The 21,215-nt window shown below is 38.2% G+C and overlaps 1 protein-coding gene across 31 annotated transcripts in view; it reads right to left on the bottom strand.

Moving 5' to 3' along the window:
- Positions 1–21,215, bottom strand: part of PCGF5 (polycomb group ring finger 5) — a 140,389-nt gene that overhangs the window by 68,845 nt on the left and 50,329 nt on the right. For 8 of the 31 annotated variants that reach the window (XM_058298745.2, XM_058298760.2, XM_058298748.1 and 5 more), the window contains 3 exons: positions 20,365–20,507; positions 19,018–19,192; positions 8,427–8,710 (listed from right to left, as the gene is read on the bottom strand). In XM_058298745.2, the coding sequence (XP_058154728.1) occupies positions 8,427–8,538 (112 nt within the window). In that variant the 5' untranslated portion in view covers positions 8,539–8,710; positions 19,018–19,192; positions 20,365–20,507. Of the gene's footprint in view, positions 1–8,426; positions 8,711–10,194; positions 10,314–10,782; positions 10,990–19,017; positions 19,193–19,315; positions 19,382–19,566; positions 19,631–20,364; positions 20,508–21,215 lie in introns of those variants that run through there. The other 23 variants (XM_058298746.1, XM_058298752.1, XM_023585787.2 and 20 more) reach the window with 12 other exon arrangements.

Genomic DNA, 21,215 nt, shown 5'->3' with positions numbered 1-21,215 from the left:
ATTCTTTCCTGAACTTTATATGTTTAATCCAATTCTAGTACAGCTCTAGAGGTCACTACCTATTTTGTTCCCTTTCCAATCACCTTGCATATACCTGCTCTGATAAACCATTATTTATTTCATAGTTTACTATTAAAGGACTATCTTCCTTATTTTCAAGTTCTTGGGGCTTTTTCACAAGAGGTACAATAGTTCCATGCTGGATGTGTGGCCCAGTCACATCTCTTATGTATCAGCTCTGATAAGACAAAGTAATCTACACATATTTCTTGAGCACCAATTCTGGTATCGTTGATTATAAAACAATAGCAGCTCTTCTCTCAAGTCCTTGGCATAATCAATCATTAATAACACTGTTTATTAGAAGTGATCAAATGCTGACTTCCTTTGTTCATATCATCTGAATGCACAGATTTTATCTGTCAACTTACATGTGTTTTTCCTCTTACCTTCAGCACTTCACTATCTCTATGTGCCCTTCTTGATAACACTTATTTTCTACACATTTTGCCTTTGAAATAACAGTTTATAACTATGGTCATCTGAAAATAGAAGTGGCATCAGTTTCCTACTTTTGATATTCTTATATGTGAAACTATTAAAAAATAAATAACCAGAATAACTATAATTAGCTTCCATTAGATGTTATCTCCTTTATTTACTTATATAAAGAAGGAACACCTTTTTTTTCTCTTATGTTATTAAAGTGACACATGTCTTTCAAAGGCCTACAAGCTGGAATTTCATGGAGGACAGTTAAGGATAGCATTACTTTCTACAAAGTAGAATGCTTTATTCTTGTTTTGCCAGGACAAAGAAAAGGCAGGAAAGCTGAGCTTATTGCACAGGGCCAGGACAGAGTCTGGAGTTTCATGCATGGTCTGGGGAATCTAAAAAACAAGCATGCCAGGAGACCAGAAGGTCCAGGAAGGCTGGAAAGGTTAGCCACTTCCGCAGGCAGGTTTATAGAGTCAAGTGAGACTCTAGGGTCAGGACAGAGTCTGCAAGCTCACTGAGTGCTACTCATTACCTTCCTTACCAATGTAAATTCCATGATCAGTCAGAATAATCACTTCCTCAAACGTACTTTTTCTTTTTTTTTTCCAGTTTTTTATTTAGGTATCGGGGCTGGAGATTAAACCCAGGACTTTGTATGCAGGAAGCCAGCACTCAACAACTGAGCCACATCGGCTCCCCTGATGTTTGCTTGTTGTTTGTTTGTTTGTTTTTCGGAGGCACCAGAACCAACCCGGGCCCTTCCATGTGGGAAGCAGGTGCTCAAAATGCTTAAGCCACATTTGCTCCCCACATGTACTCTTAGTATCTCTGCTCTTCTCTACTTCAACTCCCCTACCCCTCTCTTCTTTGCTCATACTTGCTCAGTTAAATTATAACCCTGGTTAAATCTGACTCTTTTTATCTACTCTGTTCTTACAAGAGTACAGCTGAACACTATGGGAGAAAAATGTGCAACCAATCAGTCTCTCATCTTAAATTCACGACCATGAACCTCAAGTGGGTCCTTCACCTGCTAGGCAGTCATACTTTATGCCCAAAGCCCATTATACTCCTCGCAAATACTTTATACCTTCTCCTTTTCTCCTCAAACTCCCCCATCCTCATTCACCTTGCTTCCTATTTTACTGAAAGAAAAAAAAAAAAAACAGAAACAGTGAACTCATACCCCCATACCTACTCTCCTACACCTTGTGCTTTTCCCTGGTTCTAAAAGTTTTCATGTAGCTACCTAAAACTAATACCTCCCCCAATAAACTAGATCCCTTTCTCATCACCTTCCTAAGAATATTGCCCTAGAAATCCTATCCTTTTACCTATATCAATCTTTTGCTATCTACTGAAAATTTCATTCAACATGCAAACATTATTTCCCCATTTTAAGAAAAAAATAACAAAACTTCTACTTCCCTTGTTAGCCAACACTCCATTTCTTTGCTCCCTTTGCAGTAAAACTCTCTACAATTTTTTGCTATTACTTTGTTCCTTTCTTTACCGTTTTTAAGGTGATATATTTATATGTGAATATAAAAAAAATGCACAATTTAAAGGATTAAAAACCAAATACCCATAAAACTATCTTAGAGGTTCTCTGTGCTCCTCACCCTGATCATTTTGTTTTTAAAACAATTTTATACTTAAAAGCTGATCATTTTGTTTTTAAAATAATTTTATAACTTAAAAGCTGCAGAAATAGTACAGTTTTTGGGTATCTTTCATCAGCTTCTCCTTTTAACATCTTACATAAACATGGTACAATTATCAAATCAGGAAATTAAAATTTTCCCATCCTCTCTCCAACCTTACATTTATTCCTACTCCTCCACTGAAATTGCTAGATAAGAGCATCCATAACCTCCACACTTCTAAGTCCAATGGTATTTTTCTGGTCCCATCTTACTTGATACAATTGACAGTTGATTCCTTCTCTACACAATTTGTTTACTTTGCTTCTAGGACCCCACTCTTTTCAGGTCACTCCTACCTCACTGACTCCTCCTTTTCTCCCTGACCTTTTAATGCTAGAGTGCCCCAGGATTCAGACCACTGTCCTCTTCTCTACACTCATTCCCTTGGTGAACTCATTGTTTAAATTTGATCTATATGCTGATGATCTCCAGACTCATTTTTGTCCAAATCCCAAATGGCCATCTTCACTCGGATGTTTCATATCTTACATTTAATTTCCAAAAAATAAAATCCTGATTTCCCCCATACTAGCCCCACCCTCAGTCTTTCCTTTATCATTTGATGACATGTTTCCTTTCAGTTTCTCAGGCTAAAAATCTTGACAATATCCTTGACTCCTTTTTCTAACATACATTAAATTATTTTGCAAATTTAGAACCTGAGCACTTCTCACCATCATCTTTTCCTTAGATTATTGCAATAGCCTACTAACAAGTCTCCCTTTTTTTGCTCTTGCCCCTCTACAGTCTATTTTCAACATAAATTAGATCATGTCATTACTCTGTCTTAAAATGAGCCTTCTCATTTCTCTCAGAGTAAAAGCTGAAATCCTTAAAATGGCCCTGCAGTAACTGTGGACTGTACCTCTGGCCCACACTCATCACTATGACCTCTCTGAACTCTCCTCCACTCACTGTTTTCCAGCCACATTGGCCTTCTGGCTGTTTTTCAACATGTTAGGCACATCCCTGCCTTAGAGCCTTTGGTCTCACTATTCCCTCTACCTGAAACACTCTTCCCTCAGATACTTGATTGGCTAACTCCTTGATCTCTTCAAGTCTTTGTTCAAATGTCACCTTTTTAACGAGAGCTACTCTGAACACAGTCTTATTTTAAGCTTGACTTTTCCTTGTTCTATATTATTATCGTTAATAAACAATATGATTTACTTTAATAAAATTATATAGGGAAAGCCCTGGGGACCCATAAGAGCCAAAAAACACCCATGCCCTACTTCCTCTTCAAACTGTCTTTGAGTTTATGCTTGACATCCTTTGAAATTTGAAATCCTCACCAAGGCAATTGACCCGGATAGCCAACCGAGCCCCTAGTTCATTATGTTTGACCCAATACAACATAAAGCTCACCTGCCCTAAACCTGCCCCTATAAGATAGACAAACTCTTGTCCAATCAATAGGAGTCAAGCTAACTTCCTTTTCATGTCTATAAAAATTGTTTATCATCTCTAGAACCTAAAGTTACTTTTGGTCTTGCAATTAATATGGCATCCTTTGCTACAGCAAAACTTTAGTGTCTTCAATAAAATGGTGTAGTCTGCAAACTCAACTCTGATTTGTCATTTGACAACTTATTTACTACATTTCCTGATATGTTCTATATATCTAGAACAGTACTTGTCTAAATGAAAATTATCTTGTCTTTTCTACACAGTTGTACTGCATTCGTTCATAATATTTACATTCAACATTTGTGTTAGACTTAAGTATACCTTTATACCCACCATGATTTCTAGCCCTGGACATTTTTGTATTTTTGTTTATATGTTTTTTTCTCAATCCATCATTGGTTTCAATTCCAACTCTTTCTAAACTAGATATAATTTATTATCAGGAATTGGTATATAGAATAATCCAATTTTCTTACTTCTGTTATCCCCTAGTCTTTTAGTGTCTACTAAGATGTTTTTCAATTGTTTAAAGTTTTTTCTACCTAAAGTATAGTTTCAAAAGCTAAAAGAATTATGTATCTATTATGATTCCTTTTTAACATTATTAATAGATGATATCTACATTAAGATCTATAATAGTTCTTTATTTTATAAAGTCATCAAAATGAACACTACAATCACTTTCATAAATAATTTCTGCCAAAATACAGATGGAACCTCACTTCTAGTACAACCTTAAACATTATATTTGTACCTAGTGAGAATATAATAATTTCTATTTAAATATTTGATTTTTATTCCAAAAACTTTTTTATAAAGAATACATTATTAGAAAGTTTCATTTATATCTTTTTTTCATATATTAGCTATTCACTGAGAATTGATAATAAATTCAGATCCTAGCTGGGTATACGACAGTTAATGAAAACGTAGCTGGGGCTTATTAAGTTTTAAATGTACTTTATTTTAAACTGACATGCTGCTTAAATAAATTTTGGAAAGTATAGCCAAGTAGAAAGAAGAAAAAATAAAATTAGGGATAAAGTCATATTTGAGTCATATATCCAGGATTCAGAGCCCAGTTATACACCTGAACAACTGAGTTACTCAGAATTTTCTGGAGGACTTGCTACTACACAGGTTTCTGTTCTTGCTCCTAGAGATTTTGATTAGGTAGATCTAGGGGGAGGCCCAATAATTTGGATTTCTAACAAGTTCCCAGGTAATGTGGCTGCTGGCTGCTGCTGCTGCTATTCTGAATACTGCAATTTGAGCAAGTGAATGCAACATTAAAATTTTTCAACATTGAGAATCAAAGTATCAAGAATTCTTGGTACATTAATTAAGTACTTAAGTATTTACTATTCTTGTTCAAAAACTATAAATGGCTTGTAGTACTTAAGTTTTACCATCTCCTGATTATGTTATTCCTTCATTTTTTGTGTATTACCACATAAAATCATCTTACAAGTTACATCAACTATATGTAATTATCATTAACCCTTCTTTGTAAAGTTAAAAACTAAGTAAAACAATGTATTTTTCCAAATAAGTCATTCTTAGTTAAGGAATTACTGCCATTACCCTTTTAAAGGGCAGAATGTATATACCATGGAATTCTGTTTATAATCCCTTTTTCTGAGGAAAGAATTATTAGATTCTTTAAGTGGTTCCTGACTACAAAGGGTTAAGAATCAATTCAATGTACTCTTCATATTTTAGCTACTGGAACAAAGCTCTTTTTTTCTTAGTTTAAGTAAAGTCCTTAATTTTAAGTTAACAAACCTATATAATTCTATGAAGCTTCAAAAATTTCTCAGGGCCTTGATGCAAGAGATAGAACATCCCATAATCTACAGCTGCCAATCACTAGTCCCCATTTCAGAGACCGTCCCTGTCAGACAGCTGAATCAATGATGTACCTTAGGCTGTGGGGGAAGAAGAGACAGGCAGAACCTGATCAGAGTTAAGGAGTTTTAATTTATCCCGAGAGCAATAGGGTATCTTTAACAAATTTTAGGGTAGGCTGAAGAGTGATCATGATGAAGACATTAAACTATTTTAAAGGTCACCACTCTGGAAGGGTTAGGAGTCTGTGGCAGTGACTTTCGTGAGAAGTAATGAGGGCCTCAACAAGAGCAATAACAGGCAGGTGGAAGTGAAGGGACAGATGTGAGAAATATTAAAGAGAGCGACAAGACTTTGTTCCATGTTTGTTTGTGCAGGTAAAGAGACTCAAGTGTGCAGCATGTTTCTTGCTTGGACAGCTGAGTGTTAGCATCCTATTTGTTCAAAGATTTGTTGAGTTCTACATGGCTTTATGGCATTCAAGTGGACATCCAGTAGGATGATGATCTGAAGCTCAGAAAAAAATCTAAGTCAAACAAAGATCTGGGAGACACCAACATAGGAAGTTAAAGTCTCAGTGTAGGAGATCATTTAGAAAAGAAACAGATCCAAATTCATCTGTACTTTCTTCCTAGCATATGAGATGTTTCACTTGACAGAGTATAAGTTCCAAATTTACCCTAATATCCACTTCACTCCCAATCTCCCAATACCCAGCAAAGTGGCTGACATGTAATTATTTTTTAATATCCATTTGCTGACATCTATTTATTTTTAAAAACTAAGGATATTTACCTTAGTTTTATAGGTTATTAAAATTACCTCACAGACATGTAACCAAGGAGTAATATGCATATAGTTCATTTGGCATTAAGTGATCACTTAAAGTTAAAACTCATTTATTTTACATTTTTAACTCATCTTTTGATTTTATCTATTAAATGTCCTCAGCCTATTGAAGAGAAGTGGTTTTAGCAGATGAAGTCTAAGCTTAGTTAAATTACAAGCCTTTTTAAAATCTCCTTGCCAAAAGGATGCCAGAATCTGCTTAACCATCTCTACCTCTACTTTACTTCTGAATGGCTTGTTCTCTCTTCTTTCTTTCACACAATGGGAATACTAAGAACATCAAGGGCTGCTGCGGTGAGCCACCCTGCTCACCCTTTTGGCCCTTATTTCCACATTCACAGAGCAAACAGGCAGTGTTAGCTCCAGAATTTCTATATGGTATAAGCCTGGGAGCAGCAATCTATCTGGTTTGAGGCAGGGCAAAGAGTTGAAACGCTTTGCATAGTCATTTAAAAAGATTCAAGAAATATCAATTACCCATTATCAAAGAAGGGAGAACCACTAAATCTTGTTTAAAACTACTAAATACTATTATATCAGTTTTAGCAGAGGGAGAATAGCTAAGAGTTACCATGTTATCTTATAGAGAATGGACTGTGGAAAGTGGATGTGGCTCCAGCAACTGACCTCCCACCGACCACATGGGAGGTACTGGGTTCAGTTCCCGGTGCCTCCTGGAGAAAACTAGCAAGACAGCGAGCTGGCATGGCAAGCTGATGCAACAAGATGACACAATAAAAAGACACAAAGAGGAAACACAATGAGAGACACAACAAAGCAGGGGGCAGAGGTGGTTCAAGCTATTGAGTGCCTCCCTCTGACATGGAAGTCCCAGGTTTGGTTCCCAGTGCCTCCTAAAGAGAAGATGAGCAGACAACGACTGCAAACAATGGGATGGGGTGGGGGGAAGGGGAGAGAGATAAATAAAATAAACCTTTTTTGAAAAAAGAGCATGGGCTTTGGAATTGAATACATCTCTACCACTCACCAGCTGTGGGACTAGGTAAGTTACTTAACCCCTTAGTATAAAAACCCCACAAAAGGAGATAATCTCTAGATCCTCTCTGTTTTCAAATCCACTCCACACTGCTCAAGGTTATTGTAAAGCTAAAAAGAAATCAAGTATACAAAGTATCTACTTTGAAGCACACAACAGACATCAAGCTAGAACTTTTACTGGAATTACTATACTTGAAATAAGGGGGAAAAAATCATATTGGCAGAAGCACAAAAATTACGTGTATTCCTGGCATAAGGGGCTATAAAGATGTCTCTTCCTCTTCTAATGGGACAGGTGGAGGCAATATTTGGTTTGGACTTCCACAGATACAACATCAGAGCAGTGGTGATTCCACTGGAGGAGCATGCATCAGAATCACCTGGAGGTCCTGTTAAAACACAGACTGCTGGGCCCAGGAGCTATGAAATGGGGCCTATCATTTGTAGTTCAAATGGGTTCCCTGGAGATGCTAATGCTGCTGATCTAGAAAACACACTTTAAGAACTTCTGAATTAAAGTATGTAACCCAAGCCAACAAAATCTCTGAGCAGATTAAACCCTTCAGTATACCTTTCTAAATTTAAAAAATCTAAAATAGTCACTTTTATGATAACATATCCAGTAATATGCTATTCATTTCATAACATTTTATAACTCAGATAAAAGTCAACAATTGAGATTCAAATAAAACAATTCATACCATGGTATCTAAATGACAAATCTGAAAATTATTTCAAAATAAGATAATTTATAGAATACTGCTTTTTTAAAAAGTTAAAATCTAGTTTAAAAACAAAATAGGGCAGGTTTGTGGCTTTTTGTTGTGGTTTTTTTTTTTTTTTTTGAGTTACCCAGGGTCAGGGATTGAACCCAGGACCTCGGATGTGGGAAGATGGCACTCAACCACTGAGCCACATTGGCTTCCCAGGGTTGGCTTTTTCATTTGTTTTGTTTGTTGTTTGTTTTTTCTGGAGGCACTGGGAACTGAACGTAGGACCTCCCATGTGGGAAAGCTAGTGTTCAGCTGCACGAGTCACATGTGCTCTCCGAAGGCAGTTTTCAAAAAGCAAGTATAGGTGTAACATTTGATGGGAAGATAACAAATGAATACTTACAAGTATGGAGGCATTCAGTCACCGTAGTTGGCTTGATCAGATACCCTTTACAAATATAGCAGGTAATGTAAGGATTGAAATCTTTCACCAGGTGTTTCCTTTGGGTAGCCATTCGTGGTTAGCTTCAGTAGTTCAGGCAAAGAGGGGTATTAAGAGAATGAAAGTCTGATCCCAGGAGTTGGTGTGCAGTTCCCAACTGGATGTCCGAGGCATGTGAACTACCATCCAGATTTATCATGAGATCGCTGATCATCACTCCTTTTGATGGTTTTGCTTTCCCATATCTGTTTCCACAGTAATTTTAAAACATGAGAAAAAGGTGTCAAATTCTTCATAATATACTAATATCATTATAATAACAGCATGTGTTACATGCTTCAACATTAATTTGTAAACCTGTTATAATAATTCAGAAAATGACAAATCCAGCCAATCCTGAAGTCTATCATCTCTGTGCAAGTGACACCCAGGCTATTAACTCCAGTCTTGACACGTTTACCTCTCCAGTATTATTTTAACTATCTGCTTGTCCATTTTATCAGTTCCTATTAATAAAAAATTCAAAATTGAAAACATTATCTTCCCCATCAAAAAGTTTCCTTTTAAATTTTGTACCCCACCATCAGTAGCAAAATCACATTGATGCCCTTTTCCATTCTATTCACAGACACTCTACTTGTATATTACCTCTCCAGTTGCCAGTTATCTTATATTCTGCTTCCAGGTTTATTTCATTCAATCTTGAGTCCTGTGCTCAAAAAATTTTAGCGTCACCTCTTCACAAACTGAAAAACGTTTAAATTCCTCAGCTTGTGACTAAAGACGCATCAGTTTGACCTTAACACACCCTTAACAACTTTCTTCAGGCAAACTGACCAGTCCTTTCCCACAGTCCACTTTCCAGGCTCTACCCACTCTGTCCAAGCCCCTCCTCTCTTGCTGGATCCCACCCATCTCCAATACTGTCCTCACATGTAATCTCCCTAGTCTATAACACTTGCTTCTGTAATACACTTATTTTTATTTATTATCTTTCTTTAAAAGATACATAAATCACACAAAATGTCACACTAAAAAATATAAGAGGTTCCCATATACCCCACTCCCCACACCCCCCCCACTCCTCCCACATGGACAACTTCTTTCATTAGTGTGGTTTATAGTCACCCTTATTCTTTATCTCCCGTATAAGACTGCAAAACCCTTTATAGAAACCAGTAGCATTTAGTAGATATATAACCTGGGCAATATTACCTATCCTCTCTAAGTCTGCATTTTTTTAAAAATTGTAAAATGGAAGTAATAAAAGTGCCAACCACCTAAAATAGTTAGGATTAAATGAGACAATACACATAACGGAATAAATGTCACTAACATTTTCTGAAACTTTTAGCAAAGCTGGTTTGTACATAAGGTGACTAAAAAAGTTTTAAAGGTTACAATGAGTGTCCCTTCTCTGAGAACACAACATGAAAGAAGGTGTTGATTTTCTTAAGTTCATTCTATGAACAGGAACTTTTCTCCTAACTTAGCTGTTGAACTCATAGACAATTAGAAAGCAACTGTAAGGGTAAAAAGCAACATTCCATCGAAGCACAGCCATTGAGAATGTGTATGGGATGTGATCTGGCTATAATCACCTCGTCTGCTCGGGAAATCATATTGACGGCCTAGTAACTGACACGGAATGGGGGTGGGGGGTGGGGTCTGGACTGGGTTCTTGTCTTCGATCCTGTATGACCTTCAGGAAGTCATTTAATATCCGTACCTGGGTCTCGGATTCCTCCTCTGTACGTTGGGATTACCTGCCCTGGCTTTCCCACGGGTTAGTCACGAAGCTCCGAAGTAAGAGAAAGTCCTTTGAAAGCAGAAACGCACGGTCCCGACCTGGAGTAGCAGTTAAGATCATAAGCCATACAGCCGTGTCACCAAGACAGTTAAAGGAAGCAATACTTGCAGTGACGGCGGCAGCAGGGAATTAAACGTCCTCCGACAGGACCCGGCCGCACAGCAGCGCGCGGTCCAAGCCGGTGCCCGCCCTCCCGGCAGGTGCGCGGGCCCGGGCCTGGCTGACGCGCCGCTAGCGCAGGGCCGGAGTTGCGCGGGGGAAGACGCGCCTGCTCTCTCCCGCCGGCGGCGGGCCGTCCCCTGCACCCTCAAGGGCGGGGCGCGGCTGAGAAGCCCTCGGACCCCGGCCTGCACGAGCCCGAGGGGGCTTTCCCGGCTCCGGGAGGGGCCGGCAGCGGCAGGTGCCTTGAGGCGCTGCTCCCGCGCACGGCGCAAACTTAGGCGCGGAGCGTAGGGCGGCCGGTATCCCGACCCCTCGGCACCGCTCCCAGGCCTGCCCGGTACCTACCCCGCCGCCGCCTCGGCCGCTCCTCACCCGCCAGCGCGCCGACCCCGGAGGGAAGGAAAGTGAAAGAGAAACAGCGTCCGCTGCGGCCTGGCCGGTCCCAGCGCCCCGTCCGCCCTCCCCCTGCAGGCGGGAGCGCGCCGGCTCCGCGGGGCCACTCGGCTCGGGCCCGATAGGGCGCCGCGGGCCTCCGGGCCCTGGGCCGGTGCCGCCTCCAAGGGCAACTCCACCCCCTTCCAACTGCCGGCGCCGCCCGCCGGCCACGCCCCCGCCGCCACGCCCTTGGCCACGCCCGCCTCGCCAAGCCCGCCTACCGGCGCCCCTCCCAGGTGCCAGGGTCGCCCCTCCCGCTACTACTGTAGGTCCTGTGCGACATTTAGCTTTGGACACATTTTTATTTTGGTTCATCTTATCCTCACCATAACCACCCCTCCCGGTTGTTTTCATCATAACAATGACTGACTTTTTTGCTGAGAGAGTTTAAAAGGCAACTGTCAGTTGAGACAGAGTTACCCGGCGAAATTCGGTGTGGTCTTTCTCAAGCCAGTACCACCTGGGCCACGATGGGAAACAAGACATCCTTTAATTTTCACCATACTAAGTTGTTACTGTAGGGTGGGTCCAGAGATCATGATCGTTGTAATTTGTAAACGAGGGAGAGCTGGGGGGTGGGGGTAGGATAAAGAATTTTTACTGCTTGCAAGGTTAAAAAATAAAAACATAACAAAAAACTCGGTACTCTTTCTGGGGGTTTTGAGATCCACAAGGAGACCATTCATCGCCAACACATTAACTCAAAAGCATGCCATAAAGTTTTTAAAAAATCCTATTCTACCACATTCCATAAACTCAAATTTCTATTACAAGCAGAATTTTGCTAAATGTCAAACAGACCTGGTCCTTGACTTCTAAAAAGATTACAATCCAGTAATCCTAGGCTGGCAGGGAAATCACTATGGTCTCCACTAGTGAAATAAATGTAAACCAAGTCAGCCTTTTAAATTGTCCATTTTATAATTAAACATGTAGAATGGACAAAAGCATAAAGAAAAAACTGTCATTTTTAGTATCACAGCAGGAGCAACACATTTTCTAAAAGAGCTTTCAATGATGACTATATTTTTGTAGTCACTTTATAAAAATATACATGCCAATTTCCAGGCTGGGATCAACTCCAATAAGTCACAGCTATCACAATAAACACAGAAAACAAATTAGGTCAAATGACTTTATAGCTGAAGGATTACTCTTCAGATATTTCATCTCTGAAGATAAACAGATCAATATGTGGAAAAGTCACCCAATTCTAGTGTGTTTAAAATATGTAATGGAAAATATTACCATATATATATATATATATATAGAAACATAAAATGACTTGGTATTCTATTTTATGCTCTGAATATATTTTAAATATATTTTAAAAAGAATCACACTTAGTAAAGTCCAGGAAACTTAAGTATGACTGGCAAAGTTAATCAATACTCAGAGAGGAAATAGGTTTGAGAGGAAATGAGGCCCCTAGCTATGGAGGGTTACGAACATGCTATAGAGCAGCACCTGAAAGTGGATGTGGAGGTGGGGTTCCACAAGAAAGTGAAAATGATGGACTTCAGGGGAAGAGAATTACAACCTTTGTAAGGAAATCCATGCCTTGTGTCTGTAGGAACAGTTGGTTTGTGGTCAGCGTTCCGAGGTTTCTCCTTTCCCCTATTCAGCAACCACTCCCACTTCTCTCACCCCAAGAAAACACATACACACAAAAGAAAAACAAATACAAAATTCAAGCACTGTCTGGTTAAGATAAATAAATAAATGGCAAGAGGGAATGTTGCAAAGGGGCAAGTTTCCCTAGATTCTAAATATTTAAACACAGGACTTTCAGCTGCCCTGTTGCCTCCCTCCTCGCCTGGTCTGCTTTCCAGTAACTTATCCTTAGTCCCTTGTTTCTGCCAGCAGGGACTGGGGACAAGCCACAAAAGTGGCTCTGATAACAAATCTTTAGTACCAGTGGGACCCTCAAGTAACAAAAGGCCTGGATATACAGGACCAGGAAAAAGAAAAGGTAGTGCAGAAGAATCATAGCTGGGAGACCCTTTTCAGTAATTGACTTGAGCCGTCTCATTTTACAAATGTAGAAACTAAGATCCAGAGAAGTGGTAAATCCAGAATCACAGAGCTGATCTGGTAGTGCCAAGACAAACAAAAGTGCCAGTTCTGTATTAGTTATACCTCTCAAGAGAATGTCTCAAGGCCAAGAATTTAAAGGAGGTCTGGTAAAAAAAAAAGATTAATTTTTTTTTTAAAGGAAGGAAGAAAGTAAGGTAAATAAAAGAATCACTTCATAGATGGCATTTAGGAGTAAATTAGCCAGTGGTGATTCCTACCAAAGAAGCAGAATCCCGAAAGATCACTTGTTTCATTTCATTGTTGACCCAGACTCTCCCAGGAAACCACAAGTGGCTTTTGATAACTCTCCTTGCTACTTGGAGTGATGTGCATATCCAACAAATGTTTTTATTACTTTATTTTCTATGTCTATATTTTTACTTTAGTTAAGGCTGAGCAATGCAAAGGCCACATTCCTTCCTTGCCTGATAAATATATCACCGATTAACTGATTTTTAAATGGCATACAATTTTTAAAAATAGGGCTAATGTTTACATTTCACTGAAATAGTAAATAAGATGACTTCTCTCATTATTGTAAATATTTTATATACCTAAGTATGCTGTTTAATCTTTTAACATATAGAATATCCATAACATAAACTTTCCTATAGAAACTTTATTAAATGTTAAAAGACAAATATCATGGCCCTTACTGGGAACAAATGTATTTATTTTATGGCCATTGATATTATAGATCAAAAGCTGTGACTGCCTAAAATCAATGCATGGATGAGTGGGAGAGGAACAGAGAACTGAAGAATTTCCTACCACCCTTATCCATGTCTCTTTTTCTCTTACTGCAGTACATCCCCAAGCTAATAATTTCTAAGAACTCTGCTAAATGCCTCAAATCCCTCCACTTAACCTACACTGGTTCTCATCACCATCATCTCTACACTCTATTACTTCAATGACCTCTCACGTAGTCTCTGCACAGCTCTTCTCTGGCCAAAACATTCTCGACAGCATAGCCAGCAGGCTCTAAACTACAGATTGATCATGCCATTCCCTAACGTAAAAAACACTTGTTCTTAGGATAAAGCCCAAGCACTTAACTAATAAGGCCATCCCAGACTCCTGTCACTTCTTTGAGAGCTCCTCACTTGACCCCCATGCTCCAGCTATGATGAAACTCTTTATGGGCTAGTCAGCTAGATAGGTCTTCTTCCACATGAGCACCTCGTTCTAACAGCTCCCTAAATTCCTTCCCACTCCTACCAAATCTCGGGAACAATTACTTATCCTTTAGGTACCAGCTAGGTCGCAGAAGCCACCTACTTCCTAGGCACCTTCTGAGGCATGTCCTCTATTCACATACACCATATACATACATAATATGCCATCCTTATTCTCTCAAATAACATATCACACTATTTTGAATTAGCAAGTTTAATTGCCTGGAACTCCTGCTAGAGTGTAACCCAGTGGAACCATTACTTGATTGTGCATTCCTAGCAGAATGAATAGCAAACAGTAAGCATTCAAGTAAATACTTATTGAAAAACTGAATTACTGCACACACTCAAAGATAGATTCTCTTTATTCTTTCTTGGCTTTCTTCTCAAAGGATGTGTTAAGGCATAATCCCTTCCCTCTAGGACTATTAATTAAAATCATAGCAGGGAGTATAGACTTGCCCACAAGAAACAACCATGGAGCAATACACAAAATTTATTAATAAAGTGTTAAGTGGCATGTGATCAATTGATGAAAACTCCAGTTGAAAAATGGTGCATTATGGATGATCAAGAAATTAGTCCTACATGCTTAAGAACAGACTCTCCCAATTACAATGACAAGACAAAACCTCAAAAGCTATGGATATGAAAGATAAATGGGAAATCCAGAAAAAAGAGAAATTAAATCAACATACTAAAAATAAGTACAGAGAAACAGCATTAGGTATTAGGGGCAAGATTAGTCTAAAAAGGACTGTGCAACTAGCTAATTAAATATTTTAAAGTGCTTTAAATCATTATGATAAAGAGAGGGGGCAAAACATTTTTTTTCTTCTTTGGGAAATGTGAAAAACTGTTTCCTTTATTGTCACGTTAACAGTTGGATGGAGCAAATTCCAGTTAGACTGAAGAACAGAGTGAAACTAAAACAGGTACAGACTTTAAAGAAAAATCAGATTTACTCCAAATAATCAGAGCTATGATATTTTAAAACATCTTTACAGAAACAAAACTATTATTTGGGGAGCTTAGAGTAAATCCCCAAGGATCATAAATGGACAGATGACTTAAATTGAAAAACTAAGAATATTCTATCAAATCTGAAATATAGATGATTCTAAATTAGGAGGAATTGTAGAAGTTAGAAAAAAAGAAAAAAGTCCTTTTAAAAAGTGATGAAATTCAATGGGAGCAAACACAATGTCCAAACTCAGTGACATAAACATTCAAATACCAGAAAAGACCAGGCATTTGAACTGAAAAAAAGTCCGGATCTTATAGGTAACTGGTTTAGAATAAAGAACACTAGATCTGGAGTCAAGAGAACCTGGCTTTTAGTTAGGACAAGTCATTAAGCTACCTATGTTTCATTTTCTTCCTGTGAAAACTGTGGTTAATTTTCTCCTAATTACTCTACAAGGAAGATTTTTCTTTACATAGTTGTATGTTGTTATAATAAGCATGTAGAAGGTTAAAGGAGATGATAGGTAAGAAATGCCTTTTAAATTGTAAATGGTGAAGTACTATAAAAATGTGAAGAATAAGTACCGTAACTTTGTGGATCTCAAGTAGTTGAATAGTACATAACAGTGCTGTACTAGCAGCAGAGGTTCTGACACTAAAATATATTCAAAGAATGTCTGTAGAAAGAATGGGACACTCTGGACAGGGAAATTGATCCTAAGGTATAGTAAAAAGTAAAACATGCAATAGTCAGAAAGCACTCCTTTCTCTGAATTCAGTATACACCATGCCCAATTTTAAAAAACAATATGGGGAAACCCAAATATTTCAATATGCAATACAAAGTTGTACAAAGAAAACTAGGTCTTATAAAAAGTTTAATAATTTGGGTTAGTCCAACATAGCACAAGCTTCATTTATTCATATTATCCCCTCCTTTCAAATGAGGGGAGAGCAGAAATATTTTCTATTAAAATGTAAGTTTTCCAGGTGGGGTCGTAATTAACCTTTATGAACTATCACTTGAACTCTGTTTCCCATTTAGCCAGGGTTAGCATATTTCACCCATAGGAAGGGAGAAAGGCTAAAAAAGGATGCAAGACTTTAGTGAGTTAACCCTTTAGCAGGGTATTAATGGTAACACTTTGCTGGCTGGGAGGCTGGGGAGCTAGCAGGAGGAAGAAAAGCATAGCTGAAAGAGGAGCTGGCAAAGTACCTTTTTCCTCCTAATCCACAATTTCATCTTGGACCAGAAAACCAAAATCTCTTAAAAACAAAAGGTAAATTAGTGTTTTTCTTACTGTCCTCAACCATTGAAAGAATAATTTTTAACCAATTTTGCAGAAAACACAAGAGAAAATTGGCCTAAATTAAAGGGGGGGATTAATAAAAGACATAAATTCTTAACTCTTAACTTCAGAATGATAAATCCTATAATAGCCTCAGAAGCTGTGATATATTGTCCTTGTAGTTTAAGAAGAAAGAAACAGTACCTATCTTGAATGCTTTCCTCATTTCTATCTATTCAAAGGGTTATCTTAACTGACTGGTAAAGCTCTTTCCAGTTATCAAACCTTCCTTTGATATCTTCTTAATGAGAAACTGAAAAAAGCACCAAAAAGCATCAAACCATCTTAGTTTAGATGACATAAAAGAATACACGATAACTGCATAGAAAAGTGGTTAGCAATTCATAACATCCATGAAGGTAACGACTTTGGCGTCACTGTTATATCCCTAGAATTGACTTTGAAATGTAATAGGTTCTCATTAAATAAATGTTGAAAGAAAGAAAGGATGAATGAACAAACAAATGAGCATATGAACAAATAAATAAATGAAGGCTGACTTTGCAGTCAAGACTGCCCAAGTTCAAATTTTGGTGTGTTCTCTTACTGTGTGTCCTAGAGCAAATAATCATCCTCTGCCTCAATTTTCTGGTCATTTAAGTGGACATAATGAAAGTATGTATCTCAAGGGAGTTTTATGAAGATCATATGAGATAAAAAATTAATATACTTAGTATATAGTAAGCATTCAAAGATGAAAGAATTTTAAGAATTTCATTTTTATACCCTTCTCTACTACTTAGACAAAAAAAACAGTGAAATATTAGTATATAATTTAAAGCCTGTGAAAACTTAGAACAAATACCTGAATACAATTTATTTGCTTATAGGATGTACATGGAGGCAAAAGTAAGCCACTTAACTTCCCTGTCATATGCCACTCCACACTGCCCCCCCCCTAAAGAATTTGGATATAAGGTACTTCTATAAGACAGGGATTCTTAATGTTTTTTGCTCCATGGACCCTTTTGCCAGTCAGGTGAAAACCATGGACCTCAGTCCACACTATACTGTGTATCATTTAATAAATATATCACACCCAGACCAACACAACCCCATAAGAATAATGATTTTTCAAATTTCAATTCAAGCTCATGGACCCCTTGTTAAGAACCCCTGCTCTAGGAGGTAAATGAATACAATATGAAAATAAAGGCTTAAATCAGCCATCTCAAGATGAAAGCAAGGAACAGGTTATACACAGAAGATTAGAGTTTTAGGAACATTTAAAACTCCAACTGAACTTGATAAAATCTTAAGGAGGCAGGACTGAAATATGAAATATAACATAACTCAGTAAACTGAAAAATATAACCAGTTGTAGTCTAGCCTGCCTGGAAAGTTTATGTAAATGGAAAAAATATCAGCAAGGAGAAAAAAAAGGAAGTATGAAATGCAAAGAAGATGCTGGTAGTGTATAGGCAACACTAATGTCTAGGACAGGGAGACGCGGAACTTGACAAAATCGGAATTAGTCACCAGAGAGACTGCCCAGGAGGGGTCATTAGACCTGGATTACCACCCTTTGTCTTTGGCTCTGATTCAAATACCCACATTTGAATTACTTTCTGATTATTAATTTTTCTTCCCTTGTACCTTACTATACTGAGAAGCCAGTGCCCTAAAGTACAAAATTAACATTGTATGACAGCATTCCATTGCAAATTTTAAGAAACTTCCTTTTTTAAAAAAGGGGGAAAATATCACTGGTCAACAGTAAAACCCTGGGCAAGTCATAAGCTTTGATCTCTTTAGACTAAAGACTTGGGATACATCATCTCTAAAGTTCCTTCCAGATCTTTAATTATATGATTGTATAATTTGAATGTATTACCTAGAGCAGGGGTCGACAAACTTTATCTGTAAAGGATGAGAGAGTAAAGATTTTAGGCTTTGCAGGCCTATGGTCTCTGTTGCAACTTCTCAACCCTGTTAATGTAGCTTGAAAGCTGCCAACAAAAAATGTAAGCAGAATGGATGTGGCTGTGTTCCAATAAAATTTTATTTTAAAAAACAGGTGGTAAACCAGATTTGACCCTTGGGCTCTAGTTTGCTGACCCCTGACCTAGAGAATATCTTCTGTGAATATGTAGAGATGGTAGCAGTTAAAGTTTCCTGTGTCCCAAGATTGATGACTTCTTTAATTCTGATAAGCTCTTGATGACCACGTTTCAAATCAGGATACTTTTAGACCAATGTCTTAATTTAACTTTACAAATTATAGTTTCCAGGCAATGAGTATAGTGGCTTCACCACCAAAAAGGTGGTGGTATTATTATTACCATTATCATTATTTCTAACTCAAAGAGTTAGAAATTCTTTTATTCTTTGAAAAGGTTTGAAATAATCTGAACTTTCTCTAATTTCACAATGGAGAAAGTCTATCAATGAAGAGAAAAGGAATGATTAAGACAAACGTTCTCTCCATTTATCAAAGAGCAGATTTAGCCTCCTACCTTTGACTTCAAGACATCGCCATTTAAAGAGGGGATATTTTCACATTCTACCTGGGATTCTGGTAGTGCTGACTTGGAGAACACACAGGGCTTTGAGTGGTAAGCTATCAGTTTACTTACTTATAGATGCTGCTGCGAGCTGGCCTGGCCTCGGGAAGTCATGCTGGAGTGTATGTATATGCCAACTCCAGCCTCACTGCGGCCAGCTTCAGCAGCCTGGATCCTGGTCTGAGAGGAGACCCTGAAGGGCTGGGTGGTGAGAGTTCACCATCCCATCTCCTTTGAAGGACAGCAGCTGCAACAAGAGAGGACACAATTGAAAATAAGGATACTGCAGCTGTCAGAAGTAGGTCTGGCCTGATCGTTTAAGGAGAAGGAGGGATTTCTAGGATGCTACAAGGGAATGTATGCTGCTAACCAGTTTTGATGTCATTTTCCCCTTTCGGCTTTCAGAGGAGTGATGATAGGCAAAGTCAAGGAGAATCTGTGAACAGGGTAAAAGAGTTTCAAAGTACTTTTCACAAGCCACCAAGCCTTAGCCACTTATGACCTATACTACTGAATCATGAAAGTAGAGGCATTAATATTAGAGAATTTGAATAGAGGCATTTTAACTTATTAGCAGATTATTTCCTTAAAACTCTGTCACAGACAGTTCACTAGACTCACCCAGGACAACTAACAGGGAGGTAAGGACGGACAACCATCACACCAAGGCACGGAGAGTCTACAACTGCAAGGAAGAAAATCCCATCCATTAGCCAAATGGGATCGAAGCCCCCTCCCAATCAGAGGTGGAGTGGGCATCACCATCCCAGAATCTGAAGGACTGAGGGATAAAATATGGACTAGAGTGAACTTACTGGTATTCTACTATAGACTTATTGTGATTCTAGCAATGGAAGGAATTATATCATCGATGTGGAGACTGGCCACTGGAAGTGAAGTCAGGGAGAGGGACCAAGAAGTGTAACACAGTGGCATTTTCAGGACTTGGAATTGTCCTGAGTGACACTGCAATGACAGATATGGGTCATTATATATACGGCCATAACCTATAGTATTGAGTGGGAGAGAGTGTAAACTCTAATGTAAATTATAATACATGCTTAGTGGTAATGCTCCAAAATGTGTTCATCAATTGCAATGAATGTAACACAATAATGAAAGAAGTTGTTAATGTGGGGAAGGGTGGGAGGTGTAGGGAGTGAGGCATTTGGGAATCCCTTATATATTTTTTATGTAACATTTTATGTAATATAAGTATCTTTTAAAAATAAATAAAAAATACATTTTACAAAAAGAATAGCCAAAAAAGAAAACTGCAGAAAATCCAAGGAAGAGAGGTGTTTACATGTATTTCCTTATGCTTTTAAACAGTACGTTTTGTCAAAAACTGTTGTTCCTGATTAGAACAACTCACAATGAGACTTTACTTCCTAAAAATTGTAGTAAGAGGATGCTTACCACAAGTACTGGCAAGAAAGTTCATTGGAACTAGATGGTTATAAATCAGTAGATCATCATTTCCTTTACAGTATTTCCTGAACTATTTATTCTTCAATCCTTTTTACCAGTGAAGTCTGAAGTTTTAAGTGGATCATTCATTTCTAATGGAAAGGAAAATTTTCTGTGATTAGAAATGGAATTCATAAGCACAGATATGAGTGCTTATGTCAAGTTGGTATGTCAAATACGTTAAGAAATTCACTTTAGAAGTATCTGTTAATTAGCCATTAACAAAACTGAATAAATAAATTTAGCTTTTAAAAGTTGACATTAATTATACCCGTACTTGACAACAACATAATATGCAGGTTTCAATTTCTATACTTTATTCATTAACATCATTATTTTAATATACCACATTACTACTTTATGTTAAGTACTACACAAATGTTGTTTTAAATGTCCTTTTACCTTATTTACTTTAAAAAGAAACTCTTAAAAGTCTTTTTTTTTCCTTCAGGAGACACCAGGGATGGAATCTAGGACCTCGTATGTGGGAAGGAGGCACTCAACCACTAAGCATTATATCCGGTCCCCAATGAGTTGATGTTTTTCATTTGTTTGTTTGTAGGAGGTACCAGGGATTGAACCCGGGACTTGTACATGGGAAGTAGGTGCTCAACGGCTTTAGCTACATCCCCTCAGCCCTTGGAGTCATTTTACACCCTTTCACTTGCTCCCATAGCTAAGGAATCACAAAGCCTCATGGATTCTTTATTCATCTCTTGTAATTGCTCCTCCTTTTCTGCTGCCCCTTACTCTGCCCTGTCTAATTCCTTATCACCTCATGCCTAGGCTCCCCGTCTTAT

The sequence above is a fragment of the Dasypus novemcinctus genome, chromosome 6 (assembly GCF_030445035.2).
Source record: "Dasypus novemcinctus isolate mDasNov1 chromosome 6, mDasNov1.1.hap2, whole genome shotgun sequence".
NCBI classification, from domain to species: Eukaryota; Metazoa; Chordata; class Mammalia; order Cingulata; family Dasypodidae; genus Dasypus; species Dasypus novemcinctus.
Note: the sequence above shows the minus strand (reverse complement) of the source record. Positions and strands in the feature narration are given on the sequence as shown.